Source organism: Crassostrea angulata, chromosome 10, assembly GCF_025612915.1.
Source record: "Crassostrea angulata isolate pt1a10 chromosome 10, ASM2561291v2, whole genome shotgun sequence".
NCBI lineage: Eukaryota > Metazoa > Mollusca > Bivalvia > Ostreida > Ostreidae > Magallana > Magallana angulata.
Window position 1 is genome coordinate 35,772,417 of NC_069120.1, and position 22,648 is coordinate 35,795,064.

The 22,648-nt window shown below is 34.6% G+C and overlaps 1 protein-coding gene and 1 long non-coding RNA gene across 6 annotated transcripts in view; one reads left to right on the forward strand and one right to left on the reverse strand.

The window, feature by feature from the left end:
• Positions 1 to 21,271, forward strand: part of LOC128167147 (E3 ubiquitin-protein ligase MIB1-like) — a 40,081-nt gene extending 18,810 nt beyond the window's left edge. For 2 of the 4 annotated variants that reach the window (XM_052832695.1, XM_052832697.1), the window contains exons 13-21: positions 12,567 to 12,699; positions 13,432 to 13,518; positions 14,517 to 14,645; positions 16,356 to 16,537; positions 17,013 to 17,205; positions 17,652 to 17,730; positions 18,011 to 18,097; positions 18,575 to 18,690; positions 19,454 to 21,271. In XM_052832695.1, coding sequence (XP_052688655.1) covers positions 12,567 to 12,699; positions 13,432 to 13,518; positions 14,517 to 14,645; positions 16,356 to 16,537; positions 17,013 to 17,205; positions 17,652 to 17,730; positions 18,011 to 18,097; positions 18,575 to 18,690; positions 19,454 to 19,594 — 1,147 coding nt within the window. In that variant the 3' untranslated portion in view covers positions 19,595 to 21,271. The remainder of the gene's footprint in view (positions 1 to 12,566; positions 12,700 to 13,431; positions 13,519 to 14,516; positions 14,646 to 16,355; positions 16,538 to 17,012; positions 17,206 to 17,651; positions 17,731 to 18,010; positions 18,098 to 18,574; positions 18,691 to 19,453) is intronic. The other 2 variants (XM_052832696.1, XM_052832698.1) reach the window with 1 other exon arrangement.
• Positions 4,003 to 5,116, reverse strand: LOC128167153 (uncharacterized). Of its 2 annotated transcripts, none has more exons than XR_008241220.1 (2): positions 4,564 to 5,116; positions 4,003 to 4,388 (listed from the first exon to the last, which is right to left on the reverse strand). It is a non-coding gene; the product is annotated as an uncharacterized LOC128167153 (long non-coding RNA). The 2 variants fall into 2 exon arrangements; XR_008241219.1 differs by having other exon boundaries at positions 4,553 to 5,116.
• Positions 21,272 to 22,648: the final 1,377 nt, after the last annotated feature.

Sequence of the window (22,648 nt, forward strand, 5' to 3'; positions counted from 1 at the left end):
GAAGCCCATGATAAAGTAAACCATATGTTCCTCAAAAACCACAGCTAATCCATTTAGCTCTGGTAATTGTTCTTCAGGTTTGCAAGGCTCAGAATAAAAGACTATTGGGGTTTTACTTTGGGTGAAAATCCTCTTTTTATAAAAATAGAGATTAATGTTGTGGATGTATACATCTTGTTAGCCGTGGTGTATTAAGGTTTTGGTCTTTTATCTCTGCTATTTGATGGAGTAATTACATGTATCTATCTAGGCATCCGTGAATTTAGATGATTGATTGAAAATATCAGAAAATTCAAACTCGATGAAAAATTCAGTTTGAAATTTGAAAAGATTTTTAGGGTTTTTTGCGTTCCAGGTATTGACATCAAAGTCACGTTTCAAGGAATGTTGCAGTCAAATTTGGCGTTGTGCAGAATCTCAGTGGGGTCGTGGGATGAGCATGCATGTCTATTAAAATGGTTTTGATCAGCAGTGATTTTACTACTAATACATGTAATAATTATCAAGATTTTGGAGGCGTGATTATTTCCACATTTTTGGTAGTTGACGTTTCTGTGCCATATTTTTGAAGATTTTCATACTAATGCAGTGTTCCAATAATTTTTTTCTTAATTAAAAAGACATAAATATTAGAACATTCTAATATGTATTTGCAGTAGACTGAATATAGCAGAAGATGGTTTTTTAACCATTTTAAATTTATATATTTTAAATTCAGAGTGTGAATTTTACACTTCGAGTACTGGGAATAATGTATTGCAGATGGTTAAATGAATTTTTTCCTTAATTCTGAAAAAGTTACCTTTTATGTACTGTAGATTCCTTATTTTATGTGAGTGCAAATTGCAAGAAGATAAAATCGCAAACGCCAAATATTTATCATAGATTCATTTAATTGACATCTCTCAGAATAATAAAAGTGAAATTTTAAAATGTGTGAGATCTGCTTCTCACGATTTTATGGGTATATTAATTCATTAATACCTAAAATTAAGGAATCTACTGTATTCAATTTATTAATTAATTTAACCCCTAGATATTCTACTTGGTGTTTCAATGCTTGGTTTTAAATATGTGTACTGGTGTATAGTCACTACCTGCTTTATTTTCTTCCCTTTTTTTCTGTTTTACCTTATGGTAGTACAGGTACATTTAAAAGTTACAGAACACACAGTAATTTCTGTCTACTATTTCATCTTAACCAAACACTATAGAATTTTATGTACAAAATGCTCCATTGTCTCTGGATCAGCATTAGCCAAGTCACCACAGGTTATAATCATGCTCTTTCAATTTGATACATGTATTTATGCTCTTCTAATGATTTCAAGATCACAGTTCATGATTGAGAACTGGGAAAAAAAGAGCATGCTTTTGCCAATGGAGATAGATAGGTGTATTAATTATCAGTCAGATTCACACGAATGCTTTATTATTAACACTTATCAGTGATAATAAGGAATCTTGAGGGAATGTGAAAGGAACCAAGTAATTATAAATAAACATTGGTATCTTTGCAAATGTTGAGGGTGATTATTAAACTATGTGAAGAGGCTGATACAGTACAAAGACAGTATGATATCATGCTTTGTTGTTTTTTTGTCGTATGGAAACACCATTATGTCATCATTAACTGCAGTAAACGACAGAGAAAATCAAGAAATTGCAGCAAAAAATGTTGTCATTTTTCTGACTTGCGTCCAAAGAGGAATGGTTTTTCTTGGTACTTCAAAGCATTACATGTGCTTTTTTTCTGCGTACTCTAATGACCCCTAATGTCGTGGGTGAACGATCAGACAGTCATGCATCAGTGTTACGTATTGTCAGTACACAGAAATACCTAGCGTGGATTTCCTGGTTGATCATGGCAGTTCTTGTGCACTGTTAGTCAGATACATAAAAAAAAGCGGGCTCTTTTCAGGCAATTTTGTTGCAGTTTATTGTTTAAAAAATCGAAAGACATCACATTACCAGAAATTAAAAACCTAATTTAGCGTATGATGATCAGCACTAGAAAAGCACTAGAAAACTAGAAAAATTATTAGCAGAAGGTATAATAATGTTAATTATATAGACCTTGCATTGACTTTCAAGTCCATGTATTTATGGTGCTTTTCAGAGTGTAATATGGAGTTTATATCAGATATACTTCATAATTTCCTCTTTGTAGTGTGGTACTCTTGAACTTTGTCATAATTTTTTTTTTCTGTTACATAATCTTCTCCTCTGTAACCAAGGAAAGACAACTCTAAAAAAGCTTTCTACACTATATTTTTGTTATATAATTGTCAGGTGGTTGAGAAAGCGCTTCTGTTTGTAAGTAAAGTTTACTGCAGGTAGTTTATATCTATCAATGATAGCTTGTTTATAGATATTTCTGTACCGCACACCAGCTAAGATTTTTATAAAATGTTAATGCTATTTATTTTAAAAACAGATCAGGTTAACTGCCAAAAAAAAGAAAAGAAGACGGAAAAGAAAATTGGGAAAAGGAATAAACATGTTATGTGTTTGCAAGTTAGAAATAACAACAAAAAACTTGTATGCCGCATAATTAAAACCTCAGTTTTCCCTACTTTTTTACGCAATTCGCTAATAGGATGGGGTAGTCTGTATTTACACTAACGACTGTGGCTGACAAGCCCTTTCCAGGATATTATCATGCAGTTTTAAACTTCTCTCAGTGGTTGTTGTGGATAAGAATAGAACTGAAATCTTTGATCTTTCATCCCTAGATTGTTTTCTTAGTCGGCTGGTAGGGTGCATGAGCCCCCCCCCCCCCCCCCCCCCCCCCACTCCAAACCCCTGAAGGAAAGTGTGAATATGAAATAAGAATAAGGTATTTGTAATAATCTAGCTCTCTATCTCTTTACTTAGACTCGTCTGACCTTGAAAAAAAAATTTAAGTGGGGGGGGGGGGGGGGGGGGGAGGGGTTTTTTCTTTAACCAGTAATTCAAAGATTAAATGGGCTTTTCTTTAACCAGTAATTCAAAGATTAAATAAAAAAGTTTTGATTCAGAATGTAAATATCATAGTACATGAGAATTAATGAATCTAGCAGGACATCGTGGTTTTATCCCTTGATTTACCTGGGAATGCAAAATGGTTGCATAATTAAGATGGACATATTTTGATACACATATGTATGAAGATGTATATGAAGGTGAAATAAATATAATAATTCAATGGGTATACAATGCTGGTGTTCTAGATTGTGTTGTTCTCTTCTGAAATATTTGGTCCTGTGCATCACAATCAATTGAAAAATAATGTAAATGGAATTTGGAGGAGGGGGGGGGGGCAATCCTGTACATTTCTATTTTGTACAATGTTGTCCATATGGGACCAGATGATATTTATTTTCTGTAATCAGATATCCCGGGATGGCCAGTCTTTGAAATACAATATCTAGAATTAAGTGTTTCCTCACTGGAAGTATTTCCTCATCACTAATGTATGTTGCTTAATTTGTTGTGGTTTATATGGAACATTGATGGTAAGGCAGAGTGATCTTCCAAGGCTTGTGATGCAGATATATAACCAGAAATTTCTATTTCAATATGGTTATGATAGACTATAACGTTTTGTGAAGTCTGGAGTAAGGTTTATGGTATGTAGGGCATGTGTGGGTTTTTTTTAAGGGTGTACATCTTGTATGCCAAGTAATCATGTCGAATTAAAGATCTCTGCCATTTGTGCAGTGAAACGGTTTCTGTAATGAGCCTGTGGTGTAAGAGTTGTGAGAAGGAACATGGAAGAGCTTTCAAGAGAATGTCAAAAATTGGCATGTGTTTTATATTTCAAAGCCAATGCCATAATTATCTCAAACAAGCAGACTCACACACACTCTCTTACAAAACACACATTTGTTGTTTGGAATAAACACTAAAAGGATATTGAAAATCATGCTACAAGAGATGATCAAAAGATTATGAGGCTGAACAAAATAGAAAGGGTGTTCTTGTACTAACAATTTTGAAAGTTTACAAAAACGATCTTCATTTTTTTATCAATTTTTTTTTTATTTAAATTTTAATCGAAAATGGTATTAAAAATAATAAGGATCAGTTTAATGATTGGATGCACCAGAATAAGAATTTCAAAGTCACTTCTCAAAGTCACAGGTTTTGCCCTGCAGTCTGGAGGAGCTCTAGGATAGAAGAGCTCATGGCGGCCATTTTGAATTTTTAGAAGTGGATTTTGCATAATTGCCTGCCACCCTGCTGACAGGCAGTAGCAGACATTCCAGAGGCATGAGAGATCCAATTCAGAAGCCATATAGCTGCTATCTTTAGATAGGGAACATGATCACATTGGATGCACTTGAAGCTCACGTTTTGATGGAGGCCCCCTGCTGTTAAATTCTTACTCAAATCTCCAAATCCAACTGTACAAGAACAAAAAATCTCACAAAACACACTTCATACTTTAGATTAATTCAAATGCTTGCAAAACGAACTATATTTATTACTCAACTGAGCATACAGATTGTTAAAAAGCAGATTTTGAACTCTTTAATGAAGCAGAATTTGATGCATTTTTATGCAATACTAAAAGCTCACAAAACTGTAGGCTGGAAAGTTTTGTTCTACTGTAGACTGGTGATCTAGCAGCAACCATCTTTATCATTCCACAGAGAACCCCCTCACACATGCTATCGGACGCTACACACAAGTACTGATACTACTGGAGGGATGTAACAAGCATGAAACATATGTTTTACATCATCTCAGGAAACGTGCCCCACTAACTCACAAAGAAAATGGCTTCCTGCAATCCTAAGATAGATGAAAAGTGAGACAAGTTCTACCAAAGTTAATGCGTTTTAGGCACAAATATTGCATTTGAAAAACTTTTGAAACAGCTTTTAAAGCAGCTTAATGAAGTCTTTACTTTTAAGAGCACACACACAGACTTTTTACTTACCTGATGAAAAAAGATAAGAGAACAGAAGTGAGATCGAAACAAACTTTTTTGTAATAAATAAGTCCAAAAAGACAGGAAAAACTAAACAAACAAATAAAAAGATCTGCATGAGAAAATGAGGTATCCTGTCAAATGAAAACAGACAATGTTAAATATCCACTAGTGGACGGTAAAAAAGTTGAAGCTGCTTCGGCGTTTGTCCATGAGCAAGGATACATACTTCTTTACATTCCATAACTGATCAGGCTGTACATATGGGATAGCAAAGAAGTATGGACCGAGATCATAGTTGTTTCTTGTGAGTCCTCAGCATCAGAAACCTTGTCGGTTGTAAGTCCATCAGTTTTGTCAATGGCTGACTGTCAGGGCAAAAAAAGGATCGGAGTGCCGAACGAATGCCTCTATATAGATTTTGGCAGAGAAATTGGTCTAACCCTTGTGACCGCCAGAAAACTTGGCACTAATGCCAACCAACGCTTACTTCAAGTTCTTCTGGGATAGCACATGAGATCTGTTGGCCATTTGACTGCTACCACATAATGCAACTGGTATCTTCTCGGCCAATCAGATTGCTCCAAATGCTGAGCCTCCTTTTAAACAAGATTTGGGTAGCCCCACTGACAGGATGTAGGTATCATGTTTTTACAACAAAGGCTCTTCCACTTTTTTAAATGGGGAGGGGCAGCAATGTTTTGCTTCCTGAAATCTCTAATGAACCTCTCAGCTGGATTGCAAAAAGGCGGTAAATCCAAGATGATAAGCGTTGCTTTGAAGCAGTTTTCTTGAAGAAATCTGAAATCTGTGTGGGTGCTTCTGTACATACAGCAGTTTCGTAGAGTTCTGGCATATCTTGATGAGCTGGCAATGAAATAAAAAAAAAAAAGAACTTTTTCTACATTAGTGAATATGAAAATTCATCATTTCAGAGTTTAATCATTTTGTAGATATGTTGAAATAGATAGGTGTGGGCATTGATGTAAAAAGCTGATAGTAGAATCATTTTTTTTTTTCAGGAAGAGTCAAATCATTGAAAGTTTATGTGATAGATATATTTCTTCCAATAAAAGATAATAGACAAATTATTCGCATTACCCCAGCTTTCTTTGTATTAAAACATTAAAAGCCTTCAATCAGTTAATGTATTTATGATTGCAAGTATGGTTTGTGTAATTAGATTGAAGAACCCTTATCGAAAGGAGTTATTGAATTATAATTTTCAAGTGGAAAGGCCCGTACCATATACATGTATATATATATTCTTACTTTCTAATTTGATCAAATATATGAGAAGCAAGAGCGAATGATACTCCTTGAATTTATCCTGGAAACATTTCTTATCAGAATTAAGAGTTCAAATGTCACTTGCTCAGAGGTGTTGTTTCCATCAGAGGTTAATATCGGAGCATGCAGGCTCTAGATTCCTCTATCTACACTTGTGTTATTTTTACTCTCCTAAGGTGCAAGGAGGAATCTTGATGTATATTTCACCCATCAGGTGTTTTGTGTTCCTTTCATTTTGAGGAAAAGAGAGAGAGAGAGAGAGATGAGAGAGAGAGGGTTGAAACCCATTCGATATATACTTATTCAGTTATTTAGTGTGTGGGGTGAAAAGAGAGAGAGAGAGAGAGAGGGAGAGAGAGAGAGAGAGAGAGAGATGTGAATGATGCAGAAGAACACTGTCCTGCTAAGAACATCCCATGCCCCAGAGGTGCAATTTCTTCCTCATTTCATTAATCTGTACATGTGGTGTAAAGAGTGTGAGTCCAACATGTGTTTTGATAAGTGATGAGTACACAAAGGTCATAGACATCTCTTGGGGGTGGGTGGCTTTGTGTATACACAGTAGGGGACAGGACTTCCTGTGAACTGGGGGTAGGGGGAGGGGGGCACCTGCTGACAGAGATTGGCATTATACAAACACTGGCAGTGAGAAAGTGTGTCACTGAATAAACACTGGGGGAATTCTTTAGCTTCCTGGGTGTGTGATTTGATGGGGGGTAATCTTGTCGCATTATAGGGGTTTGAATTCACAAGAATATCTTTTGATGTTGCAATTAAGGTGAAATCTGAGTGTGTGAATGTATTATGAGTAAAAATATTTTTGAAAGCACCTTTTCTGTGTGAAAATACAGCATTACATTGTAGATTTTTAGTTTAGAATCAAAGTATACTTTTTTGTACTTTACCTGTTTCAATTTTAAATGACTGGAATATTTTCAGTAATCAAGAAAGAAATCTGAAAAGAGAATGTCCTCTAAATTAAAATTTTGAAATGAATTAATGCAAAATTACATCATAACAGTTCCTAAATATAGCCATGCAAGAAGTTTCTAATTCAGGACCAGATCTTAAGATGTTAAATGCAGTGATATCTAACATTATTGTTTGAAATAAATTAAATATATTATAGTCTGCTAAGTTCTACAGTATATGTGGATTTGTAAAATCATATTCATGATTATAATTAAAATACTATAATTAATTAGGTTATGAAGATATCTTTTAAAGAAAATTACAAGGTCGATACTTACCAATACAGAATTACATCTTTAAAAATAGAGACTGTTTATATTCATTATGTAACTTATTTATGGATGCTGCAAAGGGCATATGCAAGATATGATTCAGATTAACAGGGGAAGTTTCCTAAAGATTCAACAAAGCTATTCTGTCTCCTAAAAAACAGGAGAGAGAGAGGTAAATTCAATCTTACGAAAGTTGTAGCACCTCGTGAGTTCAATAAAATTTTGGGAAATTTTCCAGAAGTTAATTTTTTGCCTCAGCCGATAAGGTTTGAAGATTCTGGGGGTTTAGGGGGAACATCTCCCAAGTGGAAATTCTCTTAGCAGGTGCTATCTAAACAAGTTCCTCGGTAGGCTGATGGTATCTAGATGTTCTGTGATTGAGGATAGAAGCTGTGGCTCAGCGTGATGCTAGCAAATTTCAGAATTGTTGGATCTTCCAAGGATAGCAATGGGTTTAAAAAATATTCTTGCATCCCTTTGAATTTTTGAATGTTTTTTTTTTTCCTTTCAGTATTGTGTGTTTTTTTGAAGAAGAGTCTTCTTGAAGTACATGTAGATTCACTCTGGATCCTTTAAAAGTTTTGCCTGATCCAGTTTGGAAACTGTATAAAAAAAAAAAAAGAAGAGAAAAAAACCATTGAATTCATTTCAAATCGACATCAGTTTTGTTATCTCTTAGTTTACAGAAAAGCTGGAAAAAGTCCTATGGAATATGTGTTGATATGATATAATATGATATCTACATCTAGATATGATATCTAGAAGAAAATGAAAAAAATATACATAAAATACCTCTGATTTTAAGTAAAGCATTGATTTTTTTTTGTAGATTCACTTAGAATTCCTTCATTCATTTCAAAAAGATTAAATTCTTAAACATATACTTTTTTGGGGGGGGGGGGGGGTCCTTATTGCATATATCTCAAATATTCAGACATTCAGGTTCTAAAAGTTGGCAGTATAGTGTCAGCTTTTAGGTGAAAAGGCCTTAAAATTTCATTAGAGTTTAAAGGGTATATATACAGTAATTCACGTTACACAAAAGTTTAAAACTTGTACATGTAGTCGGATTCATAAATAATCTTTTAAAAATCTAGATACAGTAGATGCAGGTACTAAATAATGTTATAAAATGTATCAAATGAAAGAATTATAACAACATACCAGCTAATGTCTATTTATTCTATAATCTTATAGATTTGGGGGTTATACTCCTATCCCAATCTCCATTATTTTCCTGACAGAAGCAAATTCTATGGAATCAATTGTTCCAGCAATCCCACTCATAGCCCTGACAGCCATACACTTGAAAAGATTAATGTGTCTAAATATTGGATATTCATTATCTGAAACTCTCTGCATAGTATGCAAATTATTATCATTTTTGTTGCTGGATTTTTTTTTGGCTAAATCAAAAGGCTTCCCTATTCTATAAATAGATGGGTGAACACTACTCACCTTGCCCCATTTATTTCCGACAGACATCTGTGTCTCCACCAAATTGTCACATGCAGGAAGGCCCAGAGATACACAGTTTGAATTTTCTCTGTAACTTGATGACCAGTGTAAACATTGATTACCTTTGGCAGTCCAATTGACTGAAAGCCTCTTCCAAAAGATCAATAACAGAGCAGAATGCATGTTATGGAGAATGCTGAGAGAGTGACAGAGAGGGGGAATGAGTCGTTCATTCCATCCGTCCGTCCATTGCAGGCCGCAGACAATGGCTGCTTATGACGAGCGATGTCAATATTGGAGTTACAGGAGAAGTCCCGCTACATTTTGCTAACTATTGGTTTGATGTTACAATACCATGGAATTTGGTGCTCACAATTTGATTAAGGATAATCATTTTTCCTTCTGGTCATATCAATCATCTGAAAACAGTGGATTATTTGGTTCTACTTATTCAGCTGCCTTTATTTGTTTGTCGTTATTGACATATTTTTTTTGTTTTTTAATTGCTGAATTTGAGTAACTGACAATAGAACAATTTTTTTTCCTTCGTTTATTCAATTTTTTCGTTAGCTTCAGTTTTTTTTGTGGTTTGACATACTGAGAGAGATTCTTTGAATATCATATTTTCCTATCAGTGGCCAGAAGCAACAGTTATGGCTCTGAATGAAAATTAAATTACTGGAAAATGAGCATGTTACATCAAGATTATGAGGACAAAAACCTTCACACTTCAGAGTTAATGGAAAACTATTGATCTAGAAGGTCTTAAGACAACGCAGGACAACCGAATGACGTCTGCAAATAGTGCCAGATCATAATGCATTTCTTACCAGGACATGGTGCCCTCCATCCATTGGTTATCTCCCGGCTAATTTCCGTGGAAACTAAACCTGGTGTTCTTCCATTGAATAATCAGTCGGTTGTCCCACATAGTAAGGGACAAGGCCTGTTTTTTTTGTTTTTTTTTGTGATATAATGTGACATAAATAAAGAATTAACTAGAATGAAATAGAAAGTGAGAACAAAAAAATAAATGCCAGGTTTGGGTTTTTTCTTGTCAGTTCAGCACATTTATGCTTTGCTGGTACTTTTAATTTTATTACACAAGGAAAATTCGTGCAGGTGACCTTATCTACTAATTAAGGGTTAATATGACGCTGGCTGTGTTTTTGTTAAGGGTCTGCACCCCTTGAGTACAAAAAAAAAATAATAATACTAGGAATGCAACACAGAGGCACTTGCAGCAAAATCAATATAGGTTGTCTTCATTGTAACCACACAGCCTAGAGAGAGATGTTGGTTTCCATGGCAATATTTTTTCCCTCTCTTTCTCTCTCCCTCTCATTCTCTCTCTCTCTCTGCTGAATGAGAGGAACATTACATAGTGCGTCTGTTGAGAGAGGCTGCAGCCAGGGCTTGAAAGCAGTGAGCCATAATTAGAAATGTCTGGAAGCATACACACAGAAGCTATATAGAAGGGCCCTATCTTAAGATTTAGGGGGGTGATAAATCTCCTGCCTGATGCCACTTGTGGATTATCATGGGAAATAAATTTATGCTATTTTTTTTTTAGATGGAGACAATATAAATGTATGCTCGCTTCCCCTGTTTCTTGTAATGGATGTATATCTTTCTTTTCCTTTTGAAAAATATTTCATTGTAAGAATTTTATGATGCTAAGTTTTACATTTAATGGACAAAGAGAAAAAGGGTATCTTTGGAAATTTTGAAATCATGAATTATCAAAAAATAAAAGTCTGTGTTTTGGTTACTCAATATTAAAAACTCAATTCAAACCTAGCAGTATATTACATATAGTACATATTTAAAAAAAATCAGAGTTTAAATAAATCATAAATCATTTTGTGGTGATTTTATTCCTTTTGGTCTTATCCTGAATCAAAGCACCTGCTGAGCTATATGACTTGTGACTTTTCAGAACATATGGTGCATTGGAGTTAAGTTTTAGACCACACCAAAGAGATTGTTACAGGGGGATTGCCAAGGGGTAATCTTGAAATCAAAAATCTCTATAAATGAAGATCTTGTAACTTTGGAAAATCAATTATAGAAATGCTATATTTGAATCACTTTACATTAGGCTAATTTTTAAAAACTAAATTGCTGTGAGGGGGGGGGGGGGGATTTCTATTGGTATGAAGGGGTGGGGGAGATTAGGATAGGGGAGAGAGGCAGTTATTGTCCAGGCTAATGAGCCAGCAATCATGTGTTTAGATTTGCATTGACTGGCAGAGAAGTAATTGACCAAAATACATGGGTCATTCTGGGCAACATATGTTCCAGAAGCGGCCATTATAGAGGTCACTAGGTCAGAACAAGAAGCTCCAGGCACGCTTGGCTGACTCATTGATAAAATGTTCTGCACTCACACTTGAATGAAAGACGAAAAGTATGAGGAGAAAAAAAAATGAGTTTTGAAATGTTACAAACCTGGAACACACAGATAAAAATTTTTGGTGGTTTAGATTATATCTAACACCCAGATAGTGTCCTCACCAACAAGTATGTTTCACACTGCGGCAAACCTTGTTTTTTAGGTGTCGGTAGTCGCAAAGTCTAATTACGAGAATCTGGCTTCTAATTTGACATTGGACAAGATAATTATGTTTGTAATCTGTACGCCTAGAAAGAAAAAAAAAAAAATCCTAAGAGCCATGTTGAATAATGTTCATGTTGTGTGCATGTTTCTCTGGGGCTTAAAATTTGCTGATTCATCATAATTTACATCTTGTAATAACCAGCTAAAAATTAAATAACCATGTTTAATATACCATATGTACATTCATATGATATGAAGATTTATACCATGAAGTACTTTTAGAGGGAGGGGGTAAAATTAATTCGTACCAATACATGTATTTGGTTCAAGACTTTGAGTTGAGAGTTTGTAATTGAAGGATTTCATAGTTTGATTGATCCTCAAATTTCTCTGGTAGCCAAGCAGGATCTTTGTCCACTAATATAGCATTGTCAGAGCTCTTGAGTTTATTTAATATTCACAATTGTTCACAAATATTGATAGCATTCAATGGCATTCAATATTAACGAAACCACAGAGTATGGCAAGGATTGAGGATATTATTATTCCCTCTGAATGTCAAATTGTGCTCTCTTGTAAGCTTTGGTTATCTTAATTTTATATGTATAACCTAATCATTTACTGGTACAGTTGAACTTGGATATCTCGAACACTCATATCTCGAATCCAATGGATATGTCAAAGTGATTTGTAAGTCCCAACCACTTATTTTTTAAGTATTTTACTCTCGATATCTTGAATACTGATATACCGTTATTTTGAAGTTTTTAAACAGTCCCATCTAGTTCGAGATAACGAAGTCTGATAGAAGTTTAGAATAATGAATTTTAAAGGAGTCCTTTAATGATTAAAGATTATTGGGTATGTCTATTGTATTGTGCTGTACCATATACATTGGAACCCTTCTAATCCAAAATGAGAGTATTCTGAATACTCCATATAATGACCACACTCCCCTGGATTGGACTGAAGTTTCTTGTAGTACATGTACAAAACAACTGAGATGTTAAACTTATTCTGAAAAGGACTCTAGTCTACAGTAGTAATAGAAGTGTTGTATATATTCAGCAACTTCATTGTGTTTGGTCTTTTTCAGTGCTATGCGGATCCTTCTGTCCAAAATCCCCCGGCCATGGATTGTGGATGAGAAGAAGGATGACGGATACACTGCCCTCCACTTGGCGGCACTAAACAACCATGTTGAAGTGGCGGAACTTCTAGTTCACCAGGTATGTTACTGTACGAATTATGCGAGATTAATTAAGCGGCTTAATTTGACATGGCATATGCTACAGTACTATGGATCACTGTGAAATCAGAAGAATTATTGGTGGCCTGGTATTTGAGATTTTTGTGGCCCACCGCCCCCTCCCCCCAAACCCGCCACCACAAATTTTCATATTTACATCTATCAACAAGCAAAGCATGAAACAGTGTTCTAATTCATTAAACATACATGACAAATTCACCAATGACATCCTGAGGAACCCAATCCACTAAAACTGGATTCCAATTACGGGTAGGTCCAATTTTGGGGGCGGGGGGGATTCTTTAGTGTGTGAGATGGTACATTTTACTATTGGATTTATTTGCCTTGTTCTGATATTGTAGGATTTAATTAACTTAATCAGAAAAGATTTAATTCAAAATTGAGTTGACAAATAATTAATTTGCCTAATTTCCATATGATCCATTCATTTTGAAGTTAAAATTGTAAGAATGAATTGAATAAAAGTTTTGTATTCACCTTGATACGATTGATAACATGAAATTGATAGTTCTGTTGTTTGTTTGTACATCTCAGTGTCGACCAATACACACAGAATAGACTACTAATATACATGTATTTGAAAAGGTGCAGTTGATGAATGTATTTCTATGGATGCTGTGATCAATTAGGAACTGAACAATAGCTGACAGATTTCATGAAAGGTTTCTCATATGTCATTATTTTCTTTCAGGGGAAGGCTAACATGGACTTGCAAAACGTCAATCTACAAACAGCATTACACCTCGCAGTGGAACGACAACACACACAAATTGTCAGGGTACGTACTTCAGCACAACTATAATGCACACTAATACCATCAAACTGTGCACTCAGTGCAAAGAAAGCACATCCAGACAGCACACACAAATTGTCAGGGTATGTACTTCAGCAAAAATATAATGCAAGCTTATACAATTAAACTGTGCACCTCAAAGAAAGCACATCAAGACCGCACACACAGATCGTGAGGGTATGTGCTTTAACACAAATAAAACGCATACTTACTCCATCAAACTGTGCATCTCAGTGCAAATAGAGCACACCCAGTTTGTCACAGGTTGTACAATAACACAAATGCAGTGCACGCAAATATATCAAAGTTTATTCTTCATCACAAAGAGAATGAACACAAATTGTCAAGGCATAAACTTCATGTATACAATGCTTGTCATCTTCCCAAGTCAAGGATTTCTGATCTACATAAATTCTTCACTTGGAAAGTTGACTTTTTGTGAGAGTGCAGCACAGATATCAAATGCTAGTAAATAAACACTGCACACACACAGATATCAAATGCTAGTAAATAAACACTGCACACACACACAGATATCAAATGCTAGTAAATAAACACTGCACACACACAGATATCAAATGCTAGTAAATAAACACTGCACACACACAGATATCAAATGCTAGTAAATAAACACTGCACACACACAGATATCAAATGCTAGTAGATAAACACAGCACACACAATGTTTTGGATTACTGGTATGTACTTTAGCAAATCCAGAATATTACCGTGTACTTCAATCCAAACACAGCACACTCTTTGAGTTAAAAAAGTGCACTTGAGCACAAATAAATTATATATCTACTGTCAGAATGTGCACTTCAGCACAATACAATGTGGACACAGTAAACATCAGCTTTCATATACACTCTGAAAAAAATGACAGCAATATTTCCAGAGTTTCTTTCTTACATTGCAAGATTATATGACAAAGAAATCATAGAAACTCCTTGAAGTATATTATTGATTATTCTGTTGTATAGTTGTTGGTGAGGGAGGGCTGTAACCTGAACATCCCGGACAAGGACGGGGACACACCCCTCCACGAGGCGCTCCGACACCACACCCTGTCCCAGCTCCGACAGCTACAGGACATGCAGGACGTCGGCAAGGTACAAACCACCGCCAACCACCCCCTACCACAGTGGCTCAAGCCATCAACACATACTCCTTATTCTGATAAAAAGAAAGAATAATGAAGAAAATGTCTCTGTGCATATCATAGTGGTTCAAGCCACCAACACTAAAATTTCATTCTGCCAAAAAAAAAAAAAAGAAAGAAAAAAAATGATTCTTAAATGAAAATGTGTCATTGCTTATCCCAGTTGCTAAAGCCATCAACGCATACTTTTAATTCTGCCAAAATAAAAATACACATGTAAAATGGTGAGACAGATTTTGCCTCATCTTTGGTTTGAACCCAGGTACTTTGGCATGCAAATTCAGCAATCTACCAACTGATTGAAAGGGTTAACCCACTTAGAACTAGGGCTAGTAGAAATGTTATACATGTATTTCTTAAAATACCACAGAACTGAATAAGGAGTAAATTTAGAACTTTGATATGAATATTCACAGTTTCTGATTATAATTAAGATAGTTGATGGAAAAGACAGGCTTTATATTGTTTGTTTCCCATAACTAGATAATAATTGTGACAACATGTATATATTTACCAACATTGTACAAAGCTGCCTGAGGATTCCATCAGTATCGGCCAGCCTTTGGTACATATACTTGTTCTAAGATTTCTGTTTTATGCAAAGATAGTTGTAGTAGACAGGGGAAGGGTGAATTGGTTTTTACTAGTTTATACACATGAAGGAATTGTATATGCATTTGACCAAATTCAATAACACATACCTGATTTTGCTTGGTGTTTCTTTGAACACAGACTCAATATGCCTAATATCATTTGAAAAAAAGTGAGCTCTGCATGTTTGAGGGAGAATCTGACTTTTGGGTTAAATTTGGCACCGTAGAAAGGGGAAGGGGAGGGGGGGGGGGGGGTCACAATGTGAGTCATGTGACTCAGTGCTGTTTTTTTATTAGAAGGAGATAACCTTGCATTGTTTGTTAATTCTTGTGATGATGAGACGTAAAAACTAATGAATACCGAGTCACTTAAGATTTGATAATCGTCTGTCGGATATTAGATTAAATAAATTCACTGAATCAGATGAAAGATTTACATCCTGCCCTGTAATCATATTCAAGTAAACATTGAGATGATTAGAAGAAGTACCACTTTGATCTCGATCAGTGACATAATGATTTAAAATTCAGATTAGATGACATTTAATTTGCTTGATGAGGAAGAAGTAGCAGGGAAAAAAATCATGCAGTAATGCCTTTAGTAGGAGTTGAATTTGGAGACAGAGAAAAAAAAATGGAAGAAATAAATCTTCCTATTTATCATTTTTTCGAAATGTTATGAATAAAATGAACAGCATTTACATCATTCCTCAGTTTTACTACTTTATTTTATGCAGTAAAGAGCCTTTTTTTTAATGACATTTGATGGGACTAAGGTTTAAACTTGACAGTTTTGATTTCGTACAGTGTGATATGACTGGAATTTAGCATCATTTATCAATAGTACAGTTTAGCAGTTTGTTCACTATCTGAATGAAGGTTATATAAGATTTCAAGACTGGCTGAATTGGATTTATCACGTTGCGTTTTAGTTTTTACCCAACAAAATATTTTAATTTTTTTTTATATAACTTGGGATACATTATGCCAGTGTGTGATTTTGATCATTTTGGATGGACCTGGTCTTTATACAGCTATCTTGACTCACTGACTCTCTATTTTTGAAGCTTCTAATGGGCCTCGGAACTCCTGGAGCCGACAAGAAGTCCAGTGCTTCTATTGCCTGCTTCCTTGCCGCAAACGGAGCTGACCTTAATATCAAGAACAAGAAAGGCCAGACCCCACTGGACCTTTGCCCCGACCCCAATCTGTGTAAAGCCCTGGCCAAGTGTCACAAAGAGAGGCATAGGTAAGTCGGGGGTCACCATTTGAAAAATAAAAATGAAATAGTTGTAAAAAATGTTGAAGAAAAAGGGTAAAAATTTTATTTCCCTTTCACCCTTACTACCAAGTTTTTATGCCCTAAACATATCGACCCTTGGTTGGGTTCAAGATCAGTGGTTAAAGACAGATAATGTTAAAGGGAATTCCCTTGATTAAACTGTTGATGGAATGCTTTGCTCTTTAATTCTTGAGACCTCAAACATATTGGCTTTTAAGGCAAAGGTCTGTTCTAAGAGACAAATATTCAGGGCCATTCTCATTGTAAGAGACAAATATTCAGGGCCATTCTCCATTTCAAAGTCTTGATTAATTCTTTCTCTCTTTAGTATTCAAACTACATACTGAAATAGGATTATATTTACCTTAATGGTCATGGTCAATGGTTAAGGCTAATCTGTCAATATAAGTACTTGATGGAGTCATTTTTTCCTTTTTTACAGTCCAAATGGCACTGCCTCTAACACAGTCATCCTGCGGAATGACCAGGAGTCACTGGAGGAGTGCATGGTCTGCTCCGACCTGAAGAGGGACACCCTGTTTGGACCGTGCGGACACATCGCCACCTGCTCCCTCTGTTCCCCGCGGGTCAAGAAGTGTCTGATGTGTAAGGAACAGGTCCAGTCCCGCACCAAGGTAAGCCTCCGGAATTCTCCCGCAGTTTATGGACCCTATATCCACTTTATCCACTCCACACGGGGTTTCCTTTAGTGTATGGAGAGTCCCATTTTAGATACAAGTCATAAATGTACTTTGGAGCCGGAAAAGAAACAAGTACATGTTTTACTTTCCATGGTGTATGTTGTGGGGAGGGGGTGGGGGTGGTGTCAGAGGATTTTCTCCAAACCTTTATTCTCTTTATTTTGGGTTGACTTGTATTCATTTCTATTTTTCAGTATCTGCTGTACAGCCTGTTTTGTTTGCAAACTTCTCTAATTTTAAATCTTAATTCATTTTGAATTAAAATTAGTAAAGACTGGTAATAAAGATTTTTGTGAAGTACCAATACAAAAAAAAAATGTTGTGATGGTTTATAAATAAATTCATTGCTTTGATCGTACGGAATGATGTTGTGCTTTCAGATAGAGGAATGTGTAGTGTGCTCAGATAAGAAGGCGTCCACTCTCTTCTTGCCCTGTGGACACATGTGTGCCTGTGATGGTAAATTCTTAATAAACCTTAATTAATAAATAAAAATTTGATTTAAAAAAAAAATCATTAGTTTTGATTTCAAAGGAGAAATACCTAGATACCACATTTGGTTTTTGAAATTTTACCATGTTTCAAAAATTAGAAAAAAGTATAGTACATGTATTTTATTTTGCTCAAATTTCATCGTCAGTTTCAAATCACTGGAGTAATCATGCTTATAGTTCTTTATAAATATAATTTATCAGTGTGCACAATAACTAAATCCTGCTTTACAATTCTTTGCTTGCAGGCTGCGGGCAGCTGATGAAGAAGTGTGTGCAATGCCGATCCTCCATAGAGAAGACTGTGCCATTCATTGTGTGCTGTGGAGGAACTCGTAAGTCTCCATAGAGACCTTCGCTAGGACATAAGTTTTAATATTCTTACCAGTACTTAGTTGTGTATAATTCTCTATTGAATCTGTCTGTACATCTTTGAAGTAGGATTTTTTTTCCCGAAAAGAATAGCATCTTTAAAATTTATACTTGTACCAGTATGTATATTTATATATAACAATATATGTTCATTTTATTTTTAATGAAAATAATAATAACAGAAAATAATCAGAGATAATCTTGGGATTAGTGCCCAGTCTAAGGCAAAACAAGTGGATGATGGCAGAAACAAACGTGCTCTTTATTTATAAAGGGAGATGCAACCTTTGTGAGAATCTATAAAAGAAAGATAACTCTTCAACTTTGTACTTGCATAACCAGAAACAAACCTGATAAGGTTTTCTGTGATGATAACTCCAGACTTTTGCATCACGAAAGGTAAAGAGAAGTTTTCTGTGACGTGTATATTTAAATTTCAGCTCCTCCGGCACCACAACCCCCTGGTATAATGAACAATGGTTCCCGTGACAACACAAAAGACATACAAAAGCTACAGCAACAATTACAGGACATTAAGGATCAGGTACCATTTCTTGTATGAAGGACTTGGACACTTCTGTGGTTTTCATCAATATTCATTGAATGCCAATTTTATTTGAATTTTGTTTTGGAGTTGATCCATGAAATTAAATGTCGATTGAAATGCAATATCTAAATGCTTATTCAATATTGTTATGGTAAGATCATCGGCCGCAGATTTACCGGTACGTGTTCCTTGAAACTGATTTTCACCAAATCCACAAAATATTGATGCCTGGTAATATTAATGAATTAAACCACAGTATTATTTTTGATTTTCAATGAATTAGATACTAGTAGCATTGAAAATGGCAGATGGACTTGCTGTTTCTAGAAATAAAAAATTGAGAAAGCATGGACACATTTTGAATAAATATGGGTTTACTTTGTTTGAACTTTTCATATACATGTATCTGTAAGTAACAGTTCTCTTGGAAAACTCTACATGCAAGTATTAATAAACTATTGACTCAGACATGAATGCAAGTGCAGTTAAGGCTGAATTGATAAATCTTTCTATAGATCCACCAATAATTAAAATGCTGTGTATGATTTAAAAGACAGGCAAACAACATAAATTTGACATATGTCTCTAAGGTACAATGTATCTTAAATTAAAAGATGCAAATGCACAGATAAAAAAAGAATTCAATTTTAGTTTAAAACATTTTTTTCGAAATTTTGATTTTTTTTACCTTGACCTACCTGGTAATTATTTTGATTTTTTTTTTACCTTGACCTAATTATTTTGATGTTTTTTACCTTGACCCAATTTTCAGACTAGCTGTCCAGTGTGTATGGACCGCCTGAAGAACATGATCTTCCTCTGCGGCCACGGCACATGTCAGATGTGTGGCGACAGGATGGCGGAGTGCCCCATATGTCGAAAGGCGGTGGAAAAGCGGATCCTTCTGTATTAGTGACATTGAAAAAGGTGGATCGGTCTGCAAAAGTGATAGTGGAAAAGTGGTGGAAAAGCAAATTCCTCCATACTCTTGGTGGAAGGCAGAACAAGTCATGGATGGCATTATTTATGTGATTGACATTATTTCATGGAAATTAAGATGTTAAATTTGAAGAAAGTCCAGCTGTAAGAAAATACTGTTTTGTATATTGTACATGGATTATTATTAATTATTATTATTATTAATTTTTTCCCAGTTTTTGTTATAAAATCTCAGTGTTGTTGAATCTATGTTAATGCGAATTCATTTGATAGGTTTTTTTTTCTTACACTGCCTGTTTGTTTACATAAGAAAAAAAAAACCTTGCTTGTACATGTATTCTGTGTCAGCACTGCAAGGTATGATAAAATTGAAATCCTCATTCTTCTGAATTCAATCAATCTTGTGTAGATAAAAAAAGTATGAATGTTATAAAGATACGACAGATTTTTTTTTTCAAAGTATATTTTAGTATAACTTGGTGTGGAAAGCATTTAGAATATGTCTCTTGTATGTAAATGTATGTTATAAAAAAAAATAACCTCTAGAAGTTTGAACTTTAGTTTGGGAGGGTTGATTCAAGATTTCATTCTAGAAAAAGGTTTTTGATAATGTTGATATTGAGTAAATTACCGGTACAGTACAAGTAAATGTTTTTAGAGAAATTTTCTGACAAGTTGATTCAAGTAATATACTGGTATGCATTGCTAATGACACTACCATTTTAAGGTGGAATAACACATCATCACAGAATGGCTGATCGCTGATCAAATCGACATTACCTTTTATTAAAAGGATTTTTTGGACTGAAGCATATAACTTACTCCCTAGCCGAGTGGATAAAGTGTCAGACTTGTGATCTGTACATCCCGAGTTCGAATCCCGCAGGAGCTTTTGTTGTTCTGACTGGAATAATTATTTAAGATATTCATTTTTTATCCCCAAATGTCAAATTTTTCGCTTATTTGACATTTGTACAGTTTATTTGAGTGACCTTTTCCAGGTGTGTTATTCCACCTTAATGTGAAAATAAGATCCTGCAAAATAAATGCACCAGTAATGCACACCATTGGTTAGATTTTTTTGCTCTCAGTAGACATACTGGTTCATTTCAGGAGATGCAAACAAATGGAAAATGCATTTTGAATTTAAGGTTTTATTGCTCTTTTAAATCGTAGTCATTCTTTTAAATGTAAATTCTTACACTTCAAAAATTTCTTTTTCACAGGGGTTATTTTCAGTACATATATAGAATAAGCTATTATTTAACTGATTTTGTTTAGAATTCAATAAACATCAAGAAAGGATGCTACAAAGTAGAAAAATTGAAATATTTCTGTGTTGAGTTGGTGAAGATTGGTTGTTCTCTATTTTGTTCACATTTTGATGATAAAGATCTGTAGATTTGAGGAGTATTTTTCAAGATTTTTTTTGTGTGTGTAATCATAATGAAGTTTTCCTACCCTTGCCAAATCTCATCAGTATATAGCTGCATTTAAACTCACTTGTTGGTCCTGTTTAGTAAAATCAAGTACAAAAGAAGCTGTTTGTAAAAATTCAATTTCACTTTGTATTTATTTTTTCTTTTGTATGATCAGTGTTTTAAAGTTCCATTCTGTTTTCATCATGATATTAAAATATCGATCAAATTAACAGCTGTTATTGGTTTCTGTAACATTTTATAATACAATTCTTTGAAGTTTAAACATTAAATAAAGAAAACTATAAAAGGATTTTTAATTTAAAGCAATATGAGCTGTATTTTTTAGAATTTTATTTTGCTGCAAAATCCTGCTAGTATGATAAGTCTGCCTGTAACTTAAACTTTTATGATAAACGAAATTTGAAAAAAATCATTCATTTTTGTCAGGAGAAAGATTTCACTTATAAGGAATATATAGCAGATCAATTTTTGTACAGGACAACAATAATTCAATTTTGCTCCAATTAAAGGGGCATGGTCACGATTATGGTCAAAAATTATTTTTCCGATTTTAATGTTTACAATGCTTCAGAAGGGCATTTTAATGGGCAACCAAAATTTGAGTGTCATTCATTGAGTTATAAGCAAGTTACAGAGCTTGCAATTCTTTGCTATGTAAACAAAGCTTTTGTTTACAATTTGAATGTTGAAGTGAAAATTCCAATTTAAACCTTAAATGAATGTGTTAAATGTTAGGAACTGTTTATTTATGCTTAAAACGAATAAGAAGATAAACAAATTAGCTTGAAACAGATTTTTACTGGTATATTGAACCTATGAAAACAAAAACGGGGCACGAACCTTGTTTACATGACAAAGAATTGTGAGCCCTGAGCCTTGCTTATAACTTAATGACTGACTCTCAAATTTAATATGATCATTAGAAATGCTTTCCTAAAGCATTGTAAATAATGAAAACTGAAAAATAGAATTTGCCCAAAATCGTGACCATGCCCCTTTAAGGCTTCTTAATGGCTTTTCCCACAAAAACAGAGCTAACAAAAATTTAAAAACCATGATAATTTTTGTCATTTTAGCAGAAAATTAAATGAAAATAATAAATAAAAGATTTTCTTTAAGAAAAAATTCATGAAAAAAACCCATGAAAATTGCAACTCATATTGCTTTAATTTTTAGGTCACTCAGCTGACTCAGGTGACATAATGCAATTGGTTTTTCGTCCGGCGTCGTGCCTTGTGCATTAACAATTTTATGTTTTTAACTCCTTAAAAACTACAAGGCCAATAGTTACCATTTTCGGTATGAAGCATCTCTATGGTAAGAAGAATCTAATTTGTGAAATTCATGGCTCTACCACTCCTGGGGTGCCAGGAGTGGGGCCAAATATGCAAAAAAGCCAAATTTTCAAAAATCTTCTCCACTTCCACGGGTAACTAGATTTACCGAAATACCCGTGATTTACCGAAATGCCCGGTGAAAACACCGAAATACCCTTCAAAAACACCAAAATGCCTCATTTGAGCACAAATATTTAACATCATAGTTTGAATCTAAGTGATTAAATGTATTTCCCCAATTTTTCAGTT